Source organism: Sceloporus occidentalis, unplaced genomic scaffold (assembly GCF_023333645.1).
Source record: "Sceloporus occidentalis isolate IW3139 unplaced genomic scaffold, rSceOcc1.0.p SCAF_9, whole genome shotgun sequence".
Lineage (NCBI taxonomy): Eukaryota > Metazoa > Chordata > Lepidosauria > Squamata > Phrynosomatidae > Sceloporus > Sceloporus occidentalis.
Genome location: NW_028316989.1, coordinates 49,694,749 through 49,720,695, shown reverse-complemented (window position 1 = coordinate 49,720,695; position 25,947 = coordinate 49,694,749). Strand labels below are relative to the sequence as shown.

Genomic DNA, 25,947 nt, shown 5'->3' with positions numbered 1-25,947 from the left:
CGAGAGCCCCGCATCCTCTGCCGCTGCTGGTCGTCTTCGGCGCGGAGTGGCTGCGGCGGCGGCGGCGGTTGCCATGGAGACGGAGGGGCGGCGCAGGTCGGTGCTGGCGGTGATCGGCGAAGTGGCGGCGGAGGCGGAGAGGCAGGCGGTGCGGAGGGGCCTGGAGCGCGGTGAGGAGGAGGAGGAGGAGGAGGAGGAGGAGGGCTTCAGCACCCTGGAGAGCGGGAGGGAAGGCAGGCCGGCCGGCCGGCGCTGCAGTGCGGGAAGGAGGCCCGGTGGGAAAGGAGAGGGGAGGCGAGGCAGCCCCGGCCAGGGAGGCCCTCGTTCGGGGCAAAGGCCTGGCGGACACGGGCCGAGGCAGGAGGCCGGGAACTGCGGCGTCCGAGGGAAGGCCTCTGGGGGGACCTGGAGGGAAGAAGGGCTCCCCGCCCGGCTCCTGGGCCAGGCCCTGGCCTTCCTGGCCAAGCGGCGGTGGCCAGGGCGCGGCCTTGGCTCTGCCCCAAGAGCCAGCGCTGGGACCCTCCTTCCTCCACCCCTTCCAGCCCCTCCCCTCCTTGGAGGCCTTTCCCCGGGGCCTCCGCAGAGGCAGCAGCAGCAGCAGCAGAGCCCTTAGCCCCGGGAGCCCTCCGTGAGGCGCTTCTCCTCGGGAGCAGTGACTTGGCAGAATCCCTGCAGCTGCTTCCTGGCAGCCGCCCAGAGCCTCTCCCGCCCAGAGCTCTCTGCGGAGGGTCTGGAGAGGGTCTTCCGCCCCCAGGAGCAAGAGGAGGAGGAGGAGGCTGCCTTAAGGCATCCCTGGCGCCTGGCCCTCTCCTCGGGCCGAGCAAGAGTGGGGCAGCCAAAGGGCCCTCCTTCCTTCTGCAGCCTCGGGGCCCATGGCTGAAGGGGCTTCGGTGCCCAGGGCACCCTGGGGCCAGATCATGGGCTGTGGCTCTGTGGCTGGCGGTGGCCCAGGCCCTTTGCTGAGAACCAGAGGCGCCTGAGAGCTGCCCTCCGCTCCACCTCTGCAAGGCACTGTTCTTGCCACCCCTGGAAGCCCCTTGCAAGCCGCCTGAGGCCTGTCTCCTGAGGCCTGGCCATGTATGACCACGGCCTTCTCAGGCTTTGTGGGGAATGAGGCAGACTGCAGCCATTGGAGCTCCATGCGCTGCAAGGGCCCTGGCCCTTCCTCTTGGCCGCTTCAGCCGCAGGGCAGGCGGCGGGGATGAGCTGCTGGCTCCCCTTTGCCAAGAGAGGAGGGCAGCTGGATGAAAGAGCCACCTCCCGGGATCCTCGGGAGCTTTGGGAGGAGGAAGGGGCTTCGGGGCGGAGAGGGAGGCAAGGCTGAGGGCCAGGGGCACATCCAGCAGCGGGCGGTGGCTTAACCCATCCCCTCCCTCCCTCTGCTCTTTCTCTCTCCAGGCCTTCGCTCCTGGGACACTGACCTTCCTCCCTCGGATCTGGATCAGCAGCTGAGACTCTTTATCACCCGCCATCTTGCACACTTTTCCTCGGAGGTCAGAGGTCAGTGTCTTCTCATCAATGGCTTAATTGCGGTGACTCTAGTTTGCTGCTTGTGACAGTGATGTTGCTGAAGGTGGCAGGGAGGCTCCAAGTGTGACATGGTTCTGTGGCTTTGGCCCTCAGCAGTTCCTGGCGACCCCTCCCTTCTCTCTCTGTCCTTCTCCACCATGAACCTGGTCTCTGCAGCAACTGGGCTGCTGTGCCAGCCTTCCTTTTGCCTCCCCACTTCTGCCCCAGTTTCAGCTGTTTTCACAGGGATTTCCAGCAGCCTCCGGCCCAAAACATTTAGCCTGAAGGCAGCCTGGGGAGAGTCCGTCCTTCCCAATGCTGAGAGCCGGAGGGAGGTCCGCATGCACCTCCCAGTGTCCTGGGCAGAAGGTCTCTGGCCGCCCATGAAGATGAGTGGACCCATTCCTTTCTTGCCCTGGTCCAGCGTAAAGCCCTGTCGGGAGCCTCAGAGCATGCCCTCCCTGTGGGGTCCTGACTTGGCTGGCTCCATTCTGGGACCAGACCTGAGGAGCGGGGGACCTTCTGGTCGCTGCCGCTCAGGAGCCTCCAAAGCCAGTGGTCTGGCGGGAGGGCCAAGGTCCCACTGCTAGCCCACCCCTCTTCCTGCCTGGAGGGGACCCTGTGCCCAGAGGACCCCATTGTGAGTAGGGCCTCTGCCCATGCCTCCTGGCCAGCAGCCCAAGGAAGGGACTCACAGCCACCCAGGGTCTCTCCAAGGGCCGCGGGGAAGGGGTCTTGGGGAGGGTGGCACAAGCCCTTCTCTCCACAGTGCTGGGAGGGTGGCAGAGGGGGAGGCTCTTCCCTCTCTGCCCCCACCTGACCCAGCTCTTGGTGGGGCACTGGCTGGCTGGCACTCTTGACTGCTGTTGGAATCCATGCCATCATCAAGGCTTTGTCTGCTTTGGCCGACTGGCCTACACTTGGTCAATGAAAACCTAATTATGGCCTACGTAAGTCGTGAACAATTGGAAACACAGGCCTGTTACAGACTGCCAAAATAAAGCTGCTTCGGGTCTCTTTGGAGGTATGCTATTTAAACGATGCATGGGTCCTAAGAGTCCGGAGGTCGCGCCAAAGCCACACTCCATTCCTAAGCACTGGAGTGCAGCTTTGGTGCAGCTTCCGGATTCTTAGGATGTGTGCATCATTTAAACAGCATACCTCCAAAGAGACCCAAAGCAGCTTTATTTTGGCAGTCTGTAACAGGCCATAGTTCATTGCGTTTGTGGAAGTCTCTGTCCAGGGTGCTGCCTCCCTAAACCCTGCTCCGGAGCAGGCATTGGGCCACACCAGCCTCCTTCTGCCATCGCCAGCGCCAGCAAGCCGGACTTTTTCTACCTCCATCCAGGATGCTTCCCTCTTGTACCACTTTGGGGGGAAGTGGGGAGGGATGGGGCAGCGAGGCAGGGACTTCTGTGGGGCAGTACTGGGGCGGGGAGGGCTCCTGTGTCCAGCCCCAGACTTTGGGCTCCCTCAGCCTGCCTCTGCTCCAAGGCCACCCAAAGCAAAGGGGCCCTTGGGCTCCCATGCTGTCTCTCTGCGGAAGCACAAGGCTGGCATGTTGAACATGCCCCCCCCCCGACTATCCTCCCTCAAGAAAAGGGCCACTTGGCTCCCCTGCAGAACTGAGAAAAGTTGCCTTGGGTGACTGCCAGAATCCTCCCCGCCAGCCTGGGAGCCCTTCTCCCTCAACATGGCTTCCCTGAGGTCTGCCCATAGCAAGGGGGGCGGTTTCCCTCGTCCTGCTCATGGCAGCCCTTCTCTCCATGGCTTGGGCCCAGTCCGAAGGGTCCTGTTCTGCTGCAGAGGGGCATCATCCTTCAAGCCAGGCGCCATGAAGCTCCTCCGTCTTGGTGCCAGGCATCCTGGTTCCCAGCGTCCTTGGGGGGGGTGGGGGCGCAGGCCAAAGGCCAGGGCGGAAGGCGAAGGGGCTGCCAGGCCCAGGGCCGGCTCCCTCTCCGTAGCCATAGGCCTTCGTCTCCCAGCCCCTCTCCGTTCTCCCTGGGCAGCAGGGCTTGCTCCGAAGGGGCTTCTCTGCCCCAGGGCCCTCCTCCGCTGAGCCAGGGCTCCCAAGGGCGGCTCTGGCCCTGGCTGCAGGCGAGGCTCAGGGATGGAAGGCAGGAAGGAAGGCCTCCTCCCCAGGCCTTTGGCCGGAGCCTGGGCCTGTCCTTGCTTCCTTCCCTGGCCTTGCCTCCATGGAGCCCGTCCTCCTCATCCTCCTCCTCCCGAGGGTCCCTTTCTTTGGGCCCAGGAAGGGCGGGGGGCGGGGCAAAGGGCGGCTCCTCCCCCTCGGACGGACGGACGGACGGAGCCAGGCAGGGAGGGAGGGAGGCAGGGAGGCAGGGCACCAGGCGGAGGAGGAGCGGCGGCGGCGGCGGCGTCCGCGAAAGCAGCACCGGCACCGGAGCCCTCCTGGCCTTCCTCCTCCGAGGGAGCCCTCCCTACCTCGCTCCGTCCCTCCGTCTGGTGTCCGGCGGGGGCCCAGGTAGGAGCCCGGGAGCAGCCTCCGTCTGTCTGTCTGCGTGTGTCTCCCTCGTCGCCTCCCCCCCGCTGTTCCCGGAGGGGCCTGCCTCCCTCCCTCCCTCCCTCCCTCCCTCGGCCCCTTCCTTCTCGGGGGGGAGCGAGGAGGAAGGGGCAGCAGGAGGCATCCTCCTCAGAGGCAAGGCGCGTCCCCGAGGCGCGCGCACTGCGGCAAATTCTGCAGCTGGAGCCGCCGCGAGGGAGGGGCGGGGAGGCCCAGGCAGAGCCCCTTCGGCCCAAGAGGCGCCCCCCCGGCACAGGAGGGAGGGGCTCCGCAGGGCCCGGCCGGCCCTTCTCCAGCCCCCCTCCCCTCCCCTCCGGCCAGGCCTCTCCTGGCCTCCGGCCGCCCCCTGCCCTGCCCTGCCGCCCTTGGCAGGCTCTTCTTCGGGCCTCTCCCCTGGCGCCCTTCGCGGCCACTGCCGGCCAGGCAGTCCTCCCTTGGCGCGGATGGCGGTAGTGCTGCCCAGGGTCCCCCGAGGAGGGAGGCAGCAGGTGAGGAAGGAGCCCTGGGGCCCTACTGACTGCCCACGGAAGGCCCCCGGCCACTCAGGGCCCAGCGGCGCCCCCCAATGAAGGAGGAAGAGGCGGCCACTGTCACCGCCAGGCTCCGGACCGCCCCCCCAACAGACCCTGCCTTTGTCCCTTCGGCCAGAAAGAGGAGGGAGGGAGAGGTTGGGTCCCACAGGGCTTTCCCTGCCCCCCCTCCCTCTCGGGAGGGGCAGCTCCAAGGCCGCCGCCTCCTCCTCCTCCTCCTCCTCCTCGAGAGGCAGCAGGCCTTCCTCCATGCCCCCTCCCAGGTTCTGCAACCGAGGCCTCTGGAGAGGGGCTCAGCTGGCGCCAGCTATGGGTCCCCCCAGCCCCACTCAGGGCCCTCAGCAATGACAGGCCAGGAGTCCTTGCCCAAGAAAACCCTCAGGGATTCGGGGGGTGGCTCTAAGCCCACAGAAGCAGGGGACCCAAGCAAAGGCAAGCCTCCAATAGGCGAGGTCAAGGCCAGTTTGGCCAAGGCCCTGGCCCTCCTCTCTTTCCAGAAGAGAGCCCTGCCCAGGCGCCCCTGCGGAGCCTGTGGCCCTCCCGGCCCCCCTGGCCCCAGTTGCCTCCTCCTCCTCCTCCTCCTCCTCCTCCTCCCATCCTGGCCCAAAGGCCAGCTGCTGCCTCTCAAAGAGGAGAGGAAGGAGACGAGTCAGGAGCCAGCTATTGTTCCCTGGCAGGGAGCGCGGGATTGACCAGCGCCACAAAGCCTGGGCTGGGGGCGAGGGGGCTGAGGCAACCGCTGCCAGCCCTGCGCCTCTTTGCCATGGCACCCCCTTCCTCCTCCTCCAGATGGCTGTGTGGCACTGTGGCAAGGATTCCTTTGCAGCAGGAACAGGAGCAGGACAGTGTGAAGGAGAGATGGCAGGAGCAAGCGCCCTGCACCCCCAAAAGAGGAAGGGGGCCCTAGAGTAGTGGTTCCCAACCTGTGGGTCAGGACCCCTTTGGGGGTCAAATGACCCTTTCATGGGGGTCGCCTAAGACCCTTGGAAAACACCTATTTAATTACAGTTATGAAGTAGCAATGACAATAATTTCATGGGTTTGGGTCACCACAACATGAGGAACAGTATTCAAGGGTTGCGGCATTAGGAAGGTTGGGAACCACTGCCCTAGAGGAAGGGAGCCTTCCCTTGGAGGGCTGACCACCCTTAGTTTGAATGGTGCAGTTGTGCAAAGGGGGGGGGGTCATGCTGGTGGGAATTCTTGGGGAGGCCCCATGTCCATGGCCACCTTCTGCTGCCTCCTGGAGAGACTCCCTTTCCATTGAGTTTGACACTGGAGGCCAGGAGTTGTCCTCCAGATGCAAGGCTCGGAGCAGGGGCCACATCCGGTTGTGGGGCCGGCCCCTGCCTGAGGCGAAGGGAAGAAGCAGAGCAGCGGAAGGAGCCAGTGGCCGGGGAGGGGGCCTGCGCCCTGGGCCCCCCTGCAGCCCCACAGCAGCCCCCGACAAAGAGGCCGTAGGTGATGGGGTCCAGGCAGGCGTTGAGGAGGCCGAAGGCGAAGAGGAGGTGGGCCAGCGAGGGGGAGACGGACCCCTCCATGGCCTCCGGCCAGAACCAGTACCAGAAGCCCAACAGGTAGTAGGGGGTCCAGCAGACCACGAAGGAGCCCACGATGGCCACGCTCAGGCCCAGCATGCGCAGCCGCGCCCGGGGGATAGGGTTGCGCGACCGGCGGAGGGGCAGCTCCCTGGCAGAGGCTGCAAAGAGACAGAGGCAGGATTCAGCAGAGGAGGGGGTCCGTGTGGGACACATGACACACAAGGGCCAGCAGCGTCCCTAGGGCCACTGGGGTCACCCGGTGCGGTCAGTCATGGCCGGGGTCAGCCCAAGCCCCTGACCTCCTCCTCTTGCCATTTCACCCCATACAGAATCCCCAGTCATGCTTTGTGACAACGGTCTCTTCCATAGGCACAGCCTAAATATATTGACATATAAAGAGTGAGCCTCTGGTGAAAATGTGATGTTTGGAAAGAGAACTTAGAAGCATGGCCCCCACAGCCCCCCCCCCCAATGAATGGAAGCAGGGCAGAGACCGCAGGGACCTTGGCAAGGTTTATTTGGGGGGGGGGGTCTCCACTGCCATCCTCTGAGGCTGAGAGAGTGCAACTCCAGCAGAGACACCCAGTTGTTGTTGTTGTTGTTGTGTGGCTTATGGCGGCCCTATTGCAGAGGTTCCTTGGCCGGATTTCTTGCAATGGGCTGAGGGCAGGCAGATCTGCCGTTCAGGAACCAGCCCTTTTGGCTTCCCTCTCCCCAAGATTGGCCTCTGCAGAGAGGCCCCACTTTCAAGCCCAGACTGACCACAGGGAGGCGCTGCCGCTGCCGGCGGTCAGTCTGGTCACTCAGTACCAAGCTCAATGGACAGGGATGGGGCCTGGCTGCCTATCGCCGCCGTTTCAGGGCAGTGGATGATGGACTGTCAGGTGGCTTTTGTGTGACTGATGCAGCATCCGGGGCCTGGCCTTCTTAGTAGATCCGCTCCTTGAGGAGGAGGAGGAGAAGAAGAAGAAGGGAACGTCGAATGGAGAATGCGCCTCTGGCCGATTTCTCTAGGGCCTCAAAGCGGCCATTTTGTAGGACTCCTTTTCCCAGAGTGGCTCCCAGAAGGAAGCCCACTCAACTCTGTCACCCATTAGTCCTCTGTGAGGCTTAAACAGTGCTTACGTCTTAAATGCTGAGGCAAAGGGATTCATCTGTCCAGCTAATAAGAGCTTCTGGCCTATGAGTAACTTAGCCTCAGTCTGAGGAAAACTTTAAACCTCTCTGAAGCCATTTTTGTCATTGTAGCAAGGCTAGGGTTTCCATAATTGTCCACTAAAACCCGGGACAAAATGTAGGACATGTAAGAAAAATGGAGGACCCTAAATGTCCTACGTTTTGGCCTACAGTTTGGTCTAGATTTTGCCCTACATTTTGTCCCGGGGTTTAGTGGACAATTATGGCAACCCTAAGCTGCAAGGCCTACCTTTCACAACACACTTCTTTATGCATTTTATATCATATTTCAGACAACGTTTACCTCAGGATTTTTAAGTTCTCCACAGGCTGCAATGTGACAGAAATAAACAAATCCAATGTACTTGCTATTGCTGATTTAAAGAATAAAAAGGCAAAACAAGTGAAGAATAATAAGGAAGGGAGGCAGAGGCAGAGTTAGCAAAACCTGACTTCCAATTTAAGTCAAATTGGGGAAGTCTTGGCCACTATCCAGCACCTTCCATGCTGAGGTAAAGCCGGGATTAATCCACCCAGCTGAGAGCTTCTGGTGTATGTTAGTCTCAGTCTGAGGGAAGGCTTTCACCTCCTGGGCCTGAGGCAATTTTTATCACTATAGCAAGGCCTAGCTTTCACAGCGCATGTATTTATACATTTTATATAGTGTTTCAGGCAACTTTTACCTCAGGATTTTTAGGTTCTCCACAGGAAATAATCAAAGCCAAGTTCAAACCCACAAATGAAATATAAGCAATTATATAAAGGATAAAAGAGGGAATAGGGGCAGAAAGAAAGAAAGCTGAAGTGGTGACAAAAGGCAAGGCAAGAAAAACACCTGGCTTCAAATTTAAGTCAAGCCAGGAAAATATTGGCCGCTGGCCGACATCTTAGCCTTCTCTGGACATATCTTGCCAAGAAACCCATTAAAAGTCTGCCTTAAGAGTAGCCCTTATTTATTCAGACTAGTTTGGCCTCAGTCTGAGGGAAACTTTTCACTTCTCTCTCTGAGGCAATTTTCATCATTGCAGCAAGGCCTGGCTTCCACAACACAGTTTTTTATACATTTTATATCATTTTTCCGGTAACTTTTACCTCAGGATTTTTAAGGTTTCCCCACAGGAAATAAACAAAGCCAAGGTTCAAGCCCACAAATGAAATATATAAAGAATAAAAGAGGGAATGGAGCAGAAAGTAAGCCAAAGAGGTGACAAAGGCAAGATAAGTAAAGAATAATAAAGAAGGAAGCCAGAATTAAGGAACCCTAACTTCAAATTTAAGTCAAATTCGGAAAATTTTGGCCACTATCCAACATCTTAAATTCTGAGGTAAAGGGAGTAATGTAGCCAGTTAAGAGTTTCTGGTGCATGAGTGTCCTTACAGTAGCAAACAAATTATTATTTTGTTTATAACCTGTTTAAATTGGCTATTAACATGAAGATCTCTGGGCACTGTATAGTCTGTCAGAAATATTAACAGATCTGTAAGCCTTGAGGTCTCCATCTTGGCAAGATTTTTGCCTTTGCCTTCCTCTGGAGCTGAGAGAGTGTGACTTGGTCAGGGTCTCCAAGTGGCAGGTTTAAATGCTTGAGTCAGGATTCGAACCCTGTACTAAGTTGGAAGTGACTTAAAGGCACACAACAACAACAACAACAACAACAACAACAACAACGCAAACCTATGGAGGGCTGGGGGAAGGTTGGTAAAATGAGGTTCATTTGGACTACAGCTCCCAGAATCCCTCATTCGGGGGCCCCACTGGCTGAGGAAGCTTCCTGGGTGTTGTACTGAAATGTATTTATTTACTGAAGTTGAATATTTAGATAAAGTTGCCTTTATTTATTGCAAAATAAATAAAATACTGTAATGGTAACAAGGGTTTTATAAGAAGGATGCCACCCAGTTTCCAGAAAGCTCCTAAGTGGGTCATGAGGTCCAATGGCCTCCCACTTCTGTTTATTTCCAGTAACTACGATTGAGAGGTAGGCTGCCCCTGCCTATGGAGGCTCTCTGGTCTATCAGCAACCAACAGTATGTCCGTGGATAAGGCACACAACCACGACCTCCTCCTGCTCCAGTTTTCAGAGCCATCTCTGCATCAGGCTGGCAAGGGAATGGTGTGCATTTTGCAAAGATCTCACCTATCCTGAATAAAATGAGGCCAGGTACCATCACCTGCCTTGTTTCTGCAATCCCTTCCTTCCAAACAGTGGCATCTCTAGGGTTGGGGTCACCCCCAAGCCACTGACCTCCTTCTCCTCCTCACATTTCACCCCATAAAGAATCCTTAGTGATGCTTTTTAATAATAATAATTTGCACTAAGGTTCCTCCTCAGTCACAGTTCCCATATACCACTGAATGCAATGCTAATAGTTGTGACACAAATAACTAGCAAAATTAAAAGTATACCTTAAAATTACAATATCATATGCACAACCCTAAGTGTATTTACATATACGTAGCAAAGATTTGGTTAAAACATGGTGCAAACGCAGGCTGGCACAGATACACTGGATCCTGCCATAGTGCAACCGATTGCACGGTGCATGCCCAGGCTGTAAGTTGTGCAAGGACTCATTAGCTCTGCAACCACCAAGGCAAAGAAGGGCAGTGGGGGGCTTATGTTAAAACTGGCTGCCTTTGTAGCCTCACTTGCACAACCTGTAAGAAAGCATGGCTGCTTTCTTCTGCCAGCCTAGTGCTCCTGCCAGGTGGGCTTCCTTTTGGGAGCAGGAAGCCTGACCCAGTTTCATCCTCTTCATACGTAACACAAAAGGAGGGTAATTGCATCAGACCAAATTCTGGAAGGGCTCAGGCTGGCCCTTCCTCCAGCCTGATCATCGCCACACAGGCCTGGCTGGTTTGTGGTGCCACAGCTCTCTCCCACAGCCCCTTAGAATCATAGAATCATAGAGTTGGAAGAGACCACAAGGGCCCTCCAGTCCAACCTCCTTCTGCCATGCAGGAACTCTCCATCAAAGCCGCCCCATTGAGAGATGGCCATCCAGCCTCTGTTTAAAGACCTCCAAGGAAGGAGACTCCACCAAAATCTCCATTGAGGAAGGAGAGTGTTCCTCTGTCGAAAAGCCCTTTCTGTCAGGAGGTTCCTCCTAATGTTGAGCTGGAACCTCTTTTCCTGGAGCTTGCATCCATTGCTCCATTGGGTCCTATTCTCTGGAGCAGCAGAAAACAAGCTTGCTCCCTCCTGAATATGGCCTCCCTTCAAGTATTCAAACAGGACTCTCCTCATATCCCCTCTTAACCTTCTCTTCTCCAGGCTAAACATCCCCAGCAATTCCCTGAGTCCTTCCTCATAGGGCTTCATGGTTTCCAGGCCCTTCGCCATTTTGGTTCCCCTCCTTTGGACACATGGCTCCAGTTTCTCAATGTCCTTCTTGAATTGTTTTGCCCAGAAATGGACACAGCATTATTCCAGGTGAGGCCTGACCAGAGCAGAATCGAGTGGCACTATTACTCCTCTTGATTTAGACACTATACTTCTATTGATGAAGCCTAGAATTGCGTTGGTCTTTTTAGCTGCCGCATCACAATGTTAACTAAGGTTCAATTTGTGGTCTACTTGGACTCCCAGATCCCTTTCACATGGATAAGTCTCTCGTTCAGCCAGGTGTCTCCCATAATCCTATATCTCTGCATTTCATTTTTTTGCCGTAAGTGCAGTGCCTTACATTTCTCTGTGTTGAATTTCATTTTGTTAGCTTTGGCCCAGCTTTCTAGTCTATTCAGGTCATTTTGAATGTTGATCCTGTCCTCTGCAGTATTAGCTATTCCTCCTAATTTGGTGTCATCTGCAAATTTGATAAGTATGCCTCTAATTGTGTCATCCAATTAATTGATAAAGATGTTGAATAGCCTTGGGCCCAGGACAGAGCCCCACTGGACGCCCCACTGGTCACTTCTCTCCTGGATGAAAAGGAGCCATTGCTGAGCCCCCTTTGGGTCGGGCCAGTCAACCTTGCCCTCCAAGCCAGCTGCCCTCAGGCGTCCAGCCTGAATGATGAGACACAGAGGGCACCCCAAGACAAAGGGGCGGTGGGCTGGGAACGAATGCCAGGGGCCCTGGCTGCTCTTCTGGGAGGAGGGCACTTTCCGCCTCCAAGGAGCAACTCCCAGGAGAGGAATTCTGTTGTATTCTAGAAGGAAGTAATCATTAATTTCTACAAATCTTCTTCCTGCTGCCAGAATGTTTTCAAAAACTTCTTGCATTTTGAGGCTTATTCTGTATGGAATGTATGCATGGCTTTTAAACATATGAAACAGCTTTTTCTGTGCAGGAAGCAACATTTTCTGCAGAGGGAATACTGTTTTTATGGAGGAATGTTATTTTCTGCACAAAAATGCTGCTTTATGTGCAAAAGAGGCTACTCTCTGTACCAAACAACCATGTGAGAATTTTTTGCCAATGCACAGGGCTCTTTTGTTTTCTTTTGTTGCAGAAAAATAAGCTATTTGTTGTGCAGAAAAACAGCCCTGTGACATTTTACATAAAACCAGTCCCTGTTGTGTGAAGATGCTCCTCATCGGTTCAGGATTCCTGTTGCCCATGCTTCCCAACTTTCAGAACTGTGTTTTTCAGCCATCCCTTGAATATTGTAGGACATCCTTTCTGTCCCTGTTCGAGGCGGGGGCTTGGCGGCTCTTCTCTCCCTTTCCATCGGCTGGGAGGCACCTTTTCGCCCCTCTCTCTGTCTCTTTCCAGGTCAGAGGATCCTTCGCCACCAGAGCCATGACCTGGATTCCACCATCCTTGTGAACCCAGACGAGGAGAGTGCTGTGGCCGAGGTGGGTCCATGGCTGGGAAGGAACAGTGGGGTTGGGGGGTGCCTGGCCTTGGCCGGGCTCAGAGCCGCCTGGCCTTGCCTTGCCTTGCCAGGACTGGCCCTGGGCTGGGGCAGTTCCTGGCTGTGCGGATGCCAGCTTCGGCCTTCCTGGGCTGGGCTTTACCCTCCCTGACAGTAAGGGCTGTTTGACAGTGGAACATGCTCCTTCCTCAGAGTGCAATGGAGTCTCCTTCCTTAAAGGTCTTTAAGCAGAGGCTAGATGGCCATCTGTCAATGGAGATGCTTTGGTTTAGATTTCCTGCATGGCAGAATGGGGCTGGACTGGATCAGGGCCCTTGCGGTCTCTTCCAACTCTATGATTCTATGATCCGGTCGTTGTTGGTAACCGTTAGCCCTGCTGCATGGGTCAGTGCCTAAGCCTTATTGGCCACCTGATAAGGGCATAATGAGGAAGAAATTCAGTAACTGGGAAAGTTAATTTTTTTAGGCCACAACTCCCACAGCTGAGGTTGGAGGATGCAGTGCTTTGTTTCCACAAAAGACATAGAATCATAGAGTTGGAAGAGACCAACAAGGGCCATCCAGTCCAACCCCAATCTGCCATGCAGGAACTCTCAGTCAAAGCATCCCTGACAGACGGCCACCCAGCCATTTTCCCAAGCTCTGCTCTGAGTGAAGCAGTGTCCAGGTAAACATGGTGCTGGTGCCTCTGCCTCCCTGCCATGCTCCGTGCTCCAAAGTGGCCTCTTGTCTCTGGACAGGTCCGTTCCTTGTTATGTGACCCTTCGGCCCACAAGTTGCTGGTGCTGTGCGGGCAAAGATCGGACCAAGAAGGGGACCTGATCCTCCAGAAGGGAAGCTTCTCTTACCACAAATTTGCTGAAATACTTGCTGATCCAGAGGTAAGCCTGATGGGTGACTCCCCTGGGACTGGGACGTTCAGTAGGTGAGATTTGGGACCTCCCAGAGGGTCATTCCCTTCTTCTAGTCCTCACCTGAATCTGGCTTTATGACTCGGGATATACTTTGCCTAGATATCCTCTAGCAGGTGCTGAATGGAAGGGAGGGGACCTTAAATGAGGATGGTAGCTGTGAAGATTCGGAGATCTTCACGGACATCCTGGGCGGGACTAATCTCATCATTGGGGCTTTCTCATCTGGGCTTCCCAGAGTTTGTGGAAGATGTGAGTGGCTTTCTTGGAAGTGTATCGAGACTCTGTGTCCTCTGGGGCTCCCTTCTGGACAAACAGCCTCACTGCCCACAGCACAGCTTGTTTCCAGAACACAACTCTTTGCATGCCACCTGTGAGCCTAGTGAACATTTCTGCTCACAAAGTGGAACCCAACACATTAGCGCCAAGATAGCCCTTGACTGTCTGTAGTTTCATTGAGCAGATGTTTTGGATTTTGCCCCCCTCTGACCAGGACCTGCCCTTGATTCTTGTAGGTTGCCCAGCTTCTCGGCGAGAGGGATCCTGCCAGCAAAGCCTCCCTCACCGTGTCGTGCTTTGGGGAGGGAGACTGGAGCAACCTTGGCCTCCCTCAGTGCCAGGGCCTTCTGAACCTGAGACTGAACCCAGACCTGGTCCTGCCAGAGATGGACGGGGTCTCCGAATTTGCCGAGTATGTCTCGGAGACGGTGGACGTCCCTTCGCCCTTTGATCTCCTGGAGCCCCCCACCTCTGGGGGCTTCCTCAAGCTCTCCAAGCCCTGCTGCTACATCTTCCCTGGCGGACGGGGGGATTCGGCTCTTTTTGCCGTCAATGGCTTCAACATCCTGGTGGACGGTGGCTCAGAGAGGAGATCCTGTTTCTGGAAGCTGGTCCGGCACCTGGACAGGATTGACTCGATCCTCCTCACCCACATTGGGGCGGACAACCTCCCAGGGATTAATGGGCTGCTGCAGAGGAAGATAGCGGAGCAGGAGGAGGAGCAGTCACAGGGCTCCACCAACTACAGTGACTGGATGAAGAACCTCATCTCCCCTGAGCTGGGCGTCGTGTTCTTCAATGTTCCCGAGAAGCTCCGAATGCCAGAGTCCTCCATGAAGGTCAAGCGGAGCATCGAGGAAGCCAGCCTGGCCCTGCAGTACCTCACCAAGCTGGGCATCAAGCCGGAGCCCCTCTACCGGGTGGTCAGCAACACCATTGAGCCCATCACCTTGTTCCACAAAATGGGTGTTGGGAGGTTAGACATGTATATCTTGAACCCAGTGAAGGAGAGCAAGGAGATGCAGTTTCTCATGCAGAAATGGGCTGGGAACAGCAAAGCAAAGACAGGCATCATCCTGGCCAATGGGAAAGAGGGGGAGATCTCTGTGCCCTACCTGACCTCCATCACAGCCTTGGTGGTATGGCTGCCAGCAAGCCCAGCGGAGAAGATTGTGCGGGTCCTGTTTCCAGGAAACGCCCCACAAAACAAGATTTTGGAAGGTCTTGAGAGGCTCAGGCACCTGGACTTCCTGAAGTACCCCGTGGCTACGCAGAAGGAGATGGTCTCTGGCATGCCCTCGCCAGCTGTGAAGCAGGGCAAGATGAGGCAAAGGACAGACAGCAAGGAGAGCCTCAGGTCCTCTTCTAGGCCGCCTGCTGGCAAGGAGGCAAGAGCCGAGGAGACAAAAGCGGAGGTTGCAAAAGAGGCCAAGGTGGAGAGAAGGGCGAAAGAGCTCTTCGAAAAAGCCCCAGAGAAACCCCCGAAAGCAGAGAAGATAAAAACAGACTCCAGCAATGCCCTGAAGGCCGAGAAAAGAAAACTCGCCAAAGACAAAACTGGGAAGAAGCACCTCAAGGAGAAAATTTCCAAACTGGAGGAGAAAAGGGACAAGGAGAAGAAAGAGCTGAAGAAAGAGAGGAAGGAGCTCAAGAAAGACGATGGAAGGAAAGACGAAAGGAAAGAGTCCAAGAAAGAGGAGAAAAAGAAAGAAGCCAAGCCTGACCTGAAAAAAACACCCAAGCCTGACCTGAAGCCCTTCACTCCTGAAGTGAGGAAAACCTTGTCCAAGGCCAAGGCTCCTGGACGGATGAAGGCAGAGAAGGTCCGCAGCAAGGCCGAGAAGGAGAGCCTGGTCTCGGAGCCAAAGAAGCCCGGCCGGCCACAAGAGCTGCCCAGCACAGATGGCCAGAGGCCTGTCCTCTCTTCCCCGGAGGACCTGACCAAGGACTTTGAGGAGCTAAAGGCCAAAGAGCAAGGAACGCCACCAGGCACTCCTCTTCCCTCCACAGAAGGGCAAGAGAGCGGCATGCCCCAAGGAGGGGTCAGCCCAATGCCCCCATCCCTGGCTGCCCTGGGGGAGGAAATAACACCCCCCAAAACTGGGGCCTGGGAAGCCCCTGGAGGTCGAGATGAGAGAGTGGCCATGGCGCAGCCCCCAGATGGAAAAGAGTTTGGGGAGAAGACAGGAGTGGCAGCAGCAGCAACGGTAGCGGATCATCCTGTGGAGGAGGCTGGAGGTGCCAGGGACTGGGCACTGGCCTCTGGGGACTCCCCCACTGCGAGGCCTGCGGAGGACAAGGAAGAGACCATGGCTTCTGAGAGGACATGGGTGGAGACCAAGGAGGAGAGGCAGGCAGGAAGGAGATGCCCCCCAGGGCTGGAGAAGGCAGAGCTGGGGGTTTTGGAAGAGCTCCCAAGGGAGGCAGAAGACAGAGGAGAGAGAGAGCAGGGAGATTTCTCCATGTTCCAGACCCCTCAAGGCCCAGGTTTATCCTTGGAGGAAAAGGGGAAAGAGCCCAAGGAAGGGAGGACGGATCAAAGCAAAGAGCAAAGTAAGAGGGTAGCCGTAATGTTGAAGGAGGAGGAAGAGGAGGGGGAGCCCTGCCAGGTTGCTCTACCAGCTCCACTGGGCACCGAGCACGTCTCCTACATCCAGGACGAGACCATCCCCGGCTACTCGGAGACGGAGCAGACCATCTCTGACGAGGAAATTCACGATGAACAGGAAGAGAGGGCCCTGCACCTGAAGGCTGACCTCGGCTCTGAAGAGATTGCCCTTCCCAGCCGGCCGGTCCCCTTCGGAGCCTCCCATGAGAGCCAAGCCGTGGCCGTGGCCGAGGGGAGCAAGGGCTTTCCTGGCCAGGAGACAGAGCTTCTCGCCTACCCTGCGAACATGGTGGCTGCTCCCCTGGCGGAAGAAGAGCATGTCTCGTCAGCCACCTCCATCACGGAGTGTGACAAGCTCTCCTCTTTTGCCACTTCGGTGGCGGAAGACCAGTCGGTGGCCTCCATAACAGCCCCACAGACAGAGGAGACTGGCAAGAGCTCCTTGCTGCTGGACACAGTCAACAGCATCCCTTCCTCTCGGACGGAGGCCACCCAGGGCCTGGACTATGTGCCCTCTGCTGGGACCATCTCCCCGACCTCGTCACTGGAGGAGGACAAGGGCTTCAAGTCTCCCCCTCTGGAAGACTTCCACACACAAACAGCAGAAGGCGCGAGGAAGTACCTGGCTGGCAAGAAGGACTTGCAGCAGGACCAGGAGGAGGAGGAGGAGGAGGAGGAAGAGCAAGAGCAGGAGAAGGAGGATGAGACTCCAAACCTGGAGAGGCCTTGGCGAGCCCAAGGGCACTGCGTTGCACCAGTTTTTCCTGGGCCAGGGCCCCCAAGGGCCCATTTGCCTGAAGTTTTCACAGAAGGGGCCCCGGAGGCCCTCTTGCTCCTGGAGGGAGGAGACATCACCCCACTGCTGCAGACAGAGCTGGTCCCTGTGGAGGGGGAGGAACGATGCACCAGCCCCGATGACAGCACTGTCAAGATGGCCTCCCCGACCCCCTCGGGCCCCACCAGCGCTGGGCACACACCCTTCCACCAGTCCCCTGTGGAGGAAAAGTCAGAGACGGTGGAGGCAGAGGGCTTTGAGAAGTCAGCCGAGGTTCCTGCCAGCCTGGATGGGCCAGAGAGCCCCAGCACAGCCATGAAGCTCTCCGGAGCCCCAGAAGGCGAGGAGGCCACCGAGCTGGGGGTCTTTCAAAGGGACAAAGAGCCCCCTGCACCCCTGCAGGACTTGCCCAGCCTGGGAGGCAGCTCCCTCCAGACACCCACGGAGTCTGTCTCTTCCCCCAATGGAAACTGGCGCCAGGCTCAAGAAAGCAAGGAGCTGGCCATGAGCTTCTACCACACGCAGGAAACGGTGGAACTCTCCGACTGGTTCCCTCCCGGCCAAGAGGTGCTTCCAGAGCCAGCAGAGGGCTCTTCCTCTGAGAAGGATGTCCAGGGGGACTGGAGGTGTTCGGGGAGCGAGCTGTTCTCTGCTTCAGAAATCCCCCCTCCGAAAGGCTGGGGAGAATCCCCAGATGGACTGGAAGGTGAGGAGCCTTCACATCTGCCCACCAAAGAGATTCCACCCGGGGAAGCAAGAGAGTCTCCTTTCATTGGGCAGATTTCTGGAGAGGCACACTCCTCAGACAAGTCCACCGAAGAACCATTCTCAGAAGACAGAGATGCCATACATCTCATGGGGGGCTTCTTAGCCCACGAGAAGTCATCTGCTGCTGCTCCAGAAGGGAGCAGGGGTCCTGTGAGTCTCGGTGGAGAAACCCCTCCAGCCTTGTCCCCAGAAGAGGTTGCCCAAACAGACACAAGATCTGTGCTGGCGAAAGAGACCCCTGCTGAGAAATCTCCACCAGAGGAGCCCGGAGGCAGCTTTTCTCCTGCAGCAGAGCAGGTCGAAGACAAGGGGCCAGAGCTTTCTTTCCAAGGCACCTCTCCGGGTCTCCTTTCTTCCCCTGAGAAGGGCCTGTTTCAAGACCAACATGCCTCCCTAGTCACGCCTGGCACGGAGATCTTTCTGGAAGCCACCAAGTCAGTTTCCTTGGCTGGATCAGACCCAGTCATGGAGGAGCCTTTCCCAGGTCCATCCTCCAGGGAAGGGAGTCCAGGCCCAATTCTAGGCAGGGGGTCCTCAGCAGAGGCCCCAGGCTCAGGGGAGACGGAGCCACACCACTTCCAGGAAGAGCGGCCAGATCCAGAAGAGGAAGAGGGAGAACAGTCTCCAGAAATGGAAGACATTTATCTGAAAGATGCAAACTGTGAAAAGAAAGTGTGGTTTCCGGAGGAGGAGAAAGAACTCCCAAGCAGAGAGTGGCAGCCTAAATATGACAAAGAAAAGGGGGAATGTACTTTTCTGGATGATGAGACAGAGGGATCTGAGACTAAGTTGCTGCCTTCCACAACTCACAAGGAAGAAGATTATAGGGACAGTATTGCTGGGCACTCAGCGAGGGAGACGTGGGGCATGGTGCATGGGCGCTTCCCCGACGAGGCTGCCCCAGAGAAGGAAGGGGCTCAGTGGGAGGAAGAGTGCCCCCCTGGACAAACACAGGTGGCGGCGGCAGCAGCACCACAAACAAGCGAGCAGCAGAGTTGGACGGAGCATGAGATGTTGGCCCCTGTGGACAGTGGGACCTCCCCACAGCATGGAAGGGTCCCCGGATCCATGCCTGGATGGATGGCTGCAGAAGAAAGAGAGGAGCCTCTCATGTCTTCCTCACCGTGTGGGTCACTGGCTCCTGAAGAGGAGGAAGAAGCCCCCTTCCTGGCCCAGAGGAGCACCATGCGGGAGAGGCTGGCAGTGGAAGGTGTCTTTCTCCATAAGGATGCACTGGGCTCCAGAGAGGAACAAGGGGAAAATGGAAAGCCAGGGGCCAGAGAGAAGCCCCCAGGCGGTAGTACTGCTACCATGGAGGGAAGCCAGGAGCAGAGGAGCAGGAGTCCGGGCCCCACATACCCTGAGGCACACCAGGGCCACGGCCTCCCAACCCCCTCCATCGCTCTCAGCCAGGTCGAGAGCCAGGCTTGCCCCAGCACCCCTGAGTCCTCCGCCGACCCATTTGAACCCTGGGAGCCCCATGGAGGGGCTGGGGAGAAGGAGGAAAGGGAGCCCACTCCCTACCCTCACCAGAAGAGCTTCCACTATGCTGACGTCTACGGGGATGGGGGGCTGCTGGGTCTGGGCCCCCTTGGGAAGGGGAAGGCGCCCCCACGGCTGCCAGCAGAATCCCTTTCCCCCATCTCCTCCAAGGAGGAAGAGTCCTGCCTCTACACTCCGACTGAGAAGGAGCTTTCCTCTCCCACCTCCCCCAAGGAGAAGGTCCAACCCGCCTTCAGCTATGCCAGCGTCCAAGAGCACTACCATCTCAAGGCCAAGCAGGAGAGCTCCCATTGCTGTGGCCAGGACCCCAAGGAAGAGGAGGGGGCCGCATCTCCACCTCCCCTGTCCATGACCTCTCCAGGACATAGAGGCTTCAGCGGACGCCCAGCGTTTTCCATGGCATCCCTTGGGCAGGAGGAGAGCCCAGCCTTCAAGAGGGAGCATGTGTGGCCTTCGGAGGCGGAGGCCAGCCAGAAGCCAAGACCACATTCCCCCCACAAGGACACTTACTATGAGAAGTCTGGCGGGGAGGAAAGCACCAGTGACACTGAGCTGGAGAAGGGAGCCACGGAGCCGTCGGAGAAGGAGTCCAATCTCACAAGGCCCTCTGTGGCTGGGATGGAGAGGGACCCCCCCTACACAGACATCTCAGGGACGGAAGCCTCCAGAGCCTCCTTGGAAGTAGAGGACCTCGGCGCTGCTCAGTGTGGCCCCAACGACTACCCTAGCAGCCCCCCCAGAGAAGGAGCCCCTACCATCACAGACCCTCCATGGCTGCCCTCTGCCATCTTGGGGACGAAGCAGAAGGAGCCGGCCAAAGGCCCATCCCTCCTGTCCAAGGGACGAGACTCTTCCACTGTCTCTGGAGCCGGCTTTGAGCTCTCCTCCCTGCAGACCCACCAGCCCTCCATTCTCTTCCGGCATGAGGCCCACCTCTCCTCTGCCCACCTGTGGGAGAAGCCGGGCAGAGAATGCCAGGCTGACGAGTACCTGGAGGTCTCAGGAAAGGCCTGGCTGCAAGCGGACCCTAACATGGGGTCCCCCCAAACTGATCTGTGTAGGGAGGGAGGGCAGCTGTCCTGTGGGCCTTCCTGGGAGCAGGCCAGCCCCTCTCCAAGAGTGGCACCCACAAAGGGCCCCCTCCAGGCCGTGACAGCACCCAGGCAGGGGGGCTCCTGCCCAGAAGTGGCAGCAGCCAAGCCTGGGACCCACATCGCCCCTGCAGAGCTTCCATCAGACCCTCCAGAGGAAACCAGAGGGGCCTTCCCTGCCAGCAACCTCTGGCCCCCACCCTCCCCACCATGCACTGTGAGTTGCCCCCCGCAGCCACTGAGCCCCGCAGAGTGGACAGCCGGTGCCAGCTTTCCTGAGGGTCCAGAACTGGTTCCCCAGTGCCAGCAGGAGGCCTTTACTTCAGCCAACGGCCCCACCGAGGTGAGCTCCAGTCCCCTGGCCTTCCACAGAGTGCCCCCAGACACGGGCACAGCAACTGGGACCAGGGATGAGGAGGAGGAGGAGGAGGAGGAGGAAGCAATGGTGGCAGTGGAGGGGAGGCACGCACGCCCCTCTTCCCTCGAGACCCCAGAAGAAAGCACCTTCCAGGCCTACTTCCCAGAGGCGGCTCGGTGGGGCAGCCAAGCAGAGGACCAAGGCAGCGTCTCCCATGAGCAGGAGCCGTGCATGCGAAGCCCCTCAGAGCGTGGGCAGAGGTTCTCCTGTGAATACCAGCAGCAGAGGAGGGGAGAACTCTCCCCCTCCTTCATCAACCCCAGTCCCCACGACTCTTCGGACGACGATGAAGAAGACGACAGCAAGCTCTCCCAGGCAGAGGGGCAGCCCAGAGCCAGGGGGCGGCCACACACCCTTCCCAGTGGCCACAGGCAAGCAGCTGCCCCCACAGGGGAAGAAACACCCCCTACGTCTGTCAGTGACTCCGGAACATCCCAGTCAGATTCAGACGTCCCCCCGGAAACGGAGGAGTGCCCTTCCATCACGGCCGACGCGGCCATGGACTCAGATGAAGATGCCGATTTCCTACCGGTGGACAAAGCCACTGGTAGCTCACATCATGGCAGCTCTGGCAGTGGGAGCAGTGCCTGGCTCGGCTACGACCCACAGCCGGTGTCTCTGGTGGACCCCCACCCCCACCCTCCCCACCCAGATGTCTGCATGATGGACCCTGAGGTGCTCCTGCACAATCAGATCCTGAGTCAGCCTCCAGAGAAGATGCACTCCCAGAAGGAGCCGAAGCACAGGTTGGGGCGGAAGCCAGCGTCTGGTAAGGGCAAGTCCTCCCCATCCCCATCCCCAGCCCGGAGGCTGGACCAGCCTGCCAAGCCAGCCTGGACCAAGAGGGATAAGGCTCTCAAGCCCCATGCGGAGGAGAAGGAGAGCAGCAGTGTCCGGAGCTCCCACCCCAGTGGCCCGAGTGGCACAAAGAACCTCCTCAATAGCATGAAAAGCAACCTGGGTAAGATGGAGACAGCACCTGGGTGGGCAAGAGGGGGCTGGGGGATCAGGGCTAGAAACAGGGGCCTTGATGGTGCTGCCCTATGGATGACGTGGAACTACAGCTCCCGGCAGCCCCTTACTCATCATATAGGGCATGGTGAGGAATACTGGGTGTTGCAGTGCAACAGCATCCAAAGGTCCAGACAGTTCCTGTCCTCTGGGCCTTCTGTGTGTCCAGTGTGAGCGGAGGAGACAAGCCACAGAAGGTCTTGCTCATCCGTCCCAGAAAGGAGGCACAAACTATCCGCCTACAGTGTCACAAAAGAAGGGTCTCAGGCACCCAAGGCCACAATAAAAAGGCCACAAATAGGAGCGAAGGCCCTGGACAAACTAGAAATCGAAACACAGGAGCTGTAGTTCAGAGTATCGGCATGCAATAGCAAAGCAGCAATAGAAATGCAAAAAACACAACATGTTTACAACATGAAGAAGAAAGGGGAGGGGGCATTGAGCCAGCACCCCATACAGCAGGAGAGGCAGCCAGAAACTTAGTTCATAAAGTGCAGACCACTGACCCCAGCCCTCTCCCTGGCCAGGCTGCTTCTCAAACGGTACAGGAGGCAAAGAAGCGCCTGTTGACTTCAGTCAGCGCATGGGAGGCTGGGGGCATGTTTGTTGGGAGAGGGATCAAGACCTCAATGGCTGTGTGCCCCCCACCAAGAGACAGGGACAAGGGGAGGGTTGGCAGTCCTGCCCAGAGTCTGACATCCTTTTCCTCTCGCTCAGTTTCCAGCAGCCCCAAAAGCAGCAGCGCCCCGATGCCGGCCGGGCCCCCCATCTACGTGGACCTGGCCTACATCCCCAACCACTGCAGCGGCAAGAACACCGACCAGGAGTTCTTCAGGCGGGTCCGGGCCTCCTACTATGTCGTGAGCGGGAACGACCCCGGAAGCGGGGAGCCCAGCCGGGCCGTCCTGGAAGCGCTGTTGGAGGGGAAGGCCCAGTGGGGAGAGAACCTGCCGGTAGGTGCTGCTCAGCCACCTTGGCCTTGGGGTGGGGGTCTCAGGAGGCCTTTCCGGTGGCTCGTTTGTGCCCACATTCTGGGCATGACACAGCTCTGGTTTGGACCACCACCTGGTCCAGATTCTGTCTTTCTTTCGTTTTAAAGAAGTGAGATTCTAGCCCTTGTAGAAGCTGGGATATTGGGTAAGACGTGGAGGCGTTCTTCTGTCAGGAACCAATCCAACTGGGGATGTTAGGCCTGAGGGACCTTCTCCAGGGCTGAGTGGGACTGGTGCTTCACTCCTGACTCCTTTGTGGGGAGGAGGAGGGCAGTAGCCAGAGTGACCAGGTCGTGCTGGGTTGGGGGGCGATATACCAGCTGCCTTTTGGAACCACCATGCCTTTTCCTGCTTCCTCAGGTGACCCTCATCCCGACACACGACACGGAGGTGATGCGGGAATGGTACCAGCAGACCCATGAGAAGCAGCAGGAGCTGAGCATCATGGTGCTGGCCAGCAGCAGCACAGTGGTCATGCAGGACGAGTCCTTCCCGGCCTGCAAGATCGAGTTCTGAGGCCCTGCTCTGGCCGGTGCTCCTCCACCTCCACTCCTCCTGCACAGCTCTGCCCCCTTCCTCTGCCCTCCTGAACATGGGGCCCAGGAATAGGTCAGGACATGGGGGAGGGCAGCTTGGAGGGATCCCGGGCCCATTTCGCTTTCCCAGGTTTATTTTGCTGCTGCCGCTGCCGCCGCCACTACTGCCATTACCATTAGATGACTTGGTTCCCTTGGTTCTGCTTGCGTGTGCCCTTCCCTTAAACCCCCACCCCACCCCAAAACTGTCTGGGTTGGTAGCAGTGCTAGAGGCAAAATTAGCAGTAGAAACAAGAGCACTCTGCGTGTGTGTGCTTGAGAACGGCAAAACGTTACCCCCAACTTGCAAGGTGGCAGCCGCTAAATACTGGCAATGTTAGCCTGGCCCTCTGCAAGCACAGCTGCTCCCAGGGCACTGTAACTGTACCCTTGGTTCCAGAGGGAGGGTGGGCAAGGGGCTTGAGCAATGGGGCTTTTGCCTTGGCAACAGCTGGGTCAGCATTGCAAGAGGCAGAGGCAGCTGGGTTCTTCAGAGGAACCCCAGAAAAATACCTCTCTTTCCGCACCCCATCCCCAAGAATAAAGTCTCACAAAGAGGACGGAATAGTGAGAGAGGGGCCTCATGTCCGAGGACCCAAGGCTGGGCCATGCACTTGGCTGCCCCCCCCCCCAACAGGAAGATCCAGAGGTCAGGGGGGGTCGGAGACGCCAGCATCCCATGTTGCTTGTGTGCCAGGTGAGAAGAGCAAGCAGCACATGGCAGGCTGAGCGGGTGCTCCGTCCCCGATAGGTGGCCCTGGGCATGGTCATTTTGGGGCTGCTCTCTAGCAGAGGTGATGCATGTGAATGTGGGCGCATGTGAGAGGAATGCTCTATGGACGTTAAAGATTTTCATGGCCATAATTTATTTATTTATTTGGTTCTCATTTTCATGCAGTTCCAACCTACTTTGCGTGTTGTGGTTGGTGGTGTTTTTGTGTGTGTATGTTTTAGACAGTTTCGGATCTGCCCTGACCCTGCAGGGCAGAGGGCGGCACCTTTGCTTCTAAAGGCCGCAACCTGTAGGATGTTGGTGCCCCCAGCCACCTCCTCTCCTCTGCCAATGGCTGGCCAGGGATCTGAATGGGGCCCCATTGGAGGAGCCAGCCGTGGGTGCAGAGAGAAGGCCAAGTGCCCACTGGCTCGCCGGCCAGTCAGATGGCCCCTCCAGCTGTGGCCAAGCACCCTCCTCTGACCCGCACAAGGATGGGCACGCACAGGTGCCCTCACCCACCTATGAATGTCTCTGCCTCAAAACTTGAAGCTGGGAGCAATGGGGCTGATGCCCTCCACTCCCTTCCCCCTCCCCATGAAAGTATATGGGAGGGTCTTCTTCCAACCCAGCCTCCTTGTTTCCTTGCTGCCCCACAACACAGCCAGACCCCCCCCCCCCCAATCAGTCTGAGCATCCTTCCCACATTTTGTCCTTTGGAAGCAGTCTTGAGCACGGCCTGCTTGGGTCTTTGATGACAGAGCTTGTGAACCCCTTTCTCAATGCACTCAGCCCCACTGGCTGCGATGGGGAGGGGGTCTGGGTCCCTCGTGCTCACGACCCAGAGTGGGAGAGGCTGAGAGTCTGCTTGTGCTTGCGCCTCCTGCATGTGTGCGGCCGCCCCATGTGGTGCTTCCTCCGTGTACATAGGACTCATTTGGAGTGACCATGACAATGGCTTCTTTGTCACTGCCATCCTCTTTGTGGTCCCCAAATGGCATCTGCTCTTCTTGGCTGAATGTTGTATAAAAATGGAGCCTCCTCCACCCCTTTGCCATTATTATGTACAATTGACTTCTGTTCCTCCTCCTCCTCGCCCTTCTTTCTGTGTGCAATGCTCTGTAACTCTAATGATTGTAAAGGGAGAGGCTGCACTAACCAATAAACCCACATGAACTGCAAGGTGTGTGGCGGCTCACCTCCCCATGCCAAGGTCCAGGTCGCTCTGCCCTGGGAGCCTGACCAGCCCCCACCCCGCCCCACAGATACCCACCATGATCTCCCGCTGTTCTGGCTCCTCGGCAGAGGAGAGGGTTCTTCTGTCGGAAGAGCTGGGTCTTCCTTGTCTCCACAGTGGCCACCCAAGCCCCCTGGACTGGCAGGGGCCCAGAGCCCAACAGCCAGGATAACCAAGGGAAAGCCAGAGGAAGGGCCTGGATGCATGTGCGTCAGATGGGGGGGGGGGGCAGAGCCAACTGCTCTCACACACACAAAATAGAGAAACACTGTAGATAAGGTACAGCCCCTCCCTGTCGAGAATCCACTGGCATCTGGGGCATACAGAGAGCCACGCCAATGCCCATGGTGCACCATGGTTTCCCTTCTGTTCTTGCGGCTCTCCTGCCACCTGCGATGCCACTTCCCAAGGCAGTGGACACAGCACTCCCTGGGCCAGTTACCTGTTGAAGAGCTGCAGTAATGTTTGGGGAAATTACATTTTTGATTCCAACACCCACAATCCCCTGGCCAGTGCAGGTAGTGGTCAAAGTGGCTGGGAGATCCCAGTAGGTGTAGCCCAGCGTTTCAATGCTGTAGGTCTGGCACTGGGGTTTGCCCTTCCACAGTGTCCATCTGACCCACCTGGGCCAAGAGGACCACTTGGTGCCTCAGCCTCAGATGCAGCCGAGACTCAGCACAAATGCATACATCACATGCGGGACCTTGGAGAGAAGCTGGTTTCTTTTCCACCTCCACAATGAGGCTTTGGGCAAGTCACCAAATTGGCCACATCAATCCTCCAGATTCTGCTGCAACAGGTCAGAGTTGCCCACCATCAGCCAAGAGGGACAGCAGCCCATGGGCAACACTCCCAATGGCCACACAAAAAGGTGCCACATCCCTGCCACCTTCCAAAGATGCCAGGCCAGGCCTGCTGGGGAGATCTGTGACCACTTGCCTCTCGTTCGCTTGCTCACTCGGACGC

The 25,947-nt window shown here is 57.5% G+C and overlaps 1 protein-coding gene across 3 annotated transcripts; it reads left to right on the top strand.

Moving 5' to 3' along the window:
- Nucleotides 1–62: 62 nt before the first annotated feature.
- On the top strand, nt 63–24,926 carry MAP1A (microtubule associated protein 1A). 3 transcript variants are annotated; one of them, XM_089539449.1, is made up of 7 exons: nt 63–170; nt 1,399–1,500; nt 11,999–12,081; nt 12,842–12,982; nt 13,528–21,415; nt 22,183–22,418; nt 22,818–24,926. In XM_089539449.1, the coding sequence occupies exons 1-7, from the start codon at nt 74–76 to the stop codon at nt 22,971–22,973; spliced, it is 8,703 nt and encodes a 2,900-aa protein (XP_089395575.1). In that variant the 5' UTR covers nt 63–73; the 3' UTR covers nt 22,974–24,926. The 3 variants fall into 3 exon arrangements, with proteins under 3 accessions (XP_089395575.1, XP_089395578.1, XP_089395576.1); XM_089539452.1 differs by lacking the exons at nt 63–170; nt 1,399–1,500 and adding an exon at nt 3,856–3,994; XM_089539450.1 differs by lacking the exons at nt 63–170; nt 1,399–1,500 and adding an exon at nt 4,376–4,521.
- Nucleotides 24,927–25,947: the final 1,021 nt, after the last annotated feature.

Bases quoted from the DNA above. Each gene is read 5' to 3' on its own strand.
- MAP1A (XM_089539449.1), top strand. From the start codon at position 74: ATGGAGACGGAGGGGCGGCGCAGGTCGGTGCTGGCGGTGATCGGCGAA. The intron at 1,501-11,998 runs GTCAGTGTCTTC...GTCTCTTTCCAG, and splicing joins CTTTTCCTCGGAGGTCAGAG to GTCAGAGGATCCTTCGCCAC. The intron at 12,983-13,527 runs GTAAGCCTGATG...TGATTCTTGTAG, and splicing joins AAATACTTGCTGATCCAGAG to GTTGCCCAGCTTCTCGGCGA.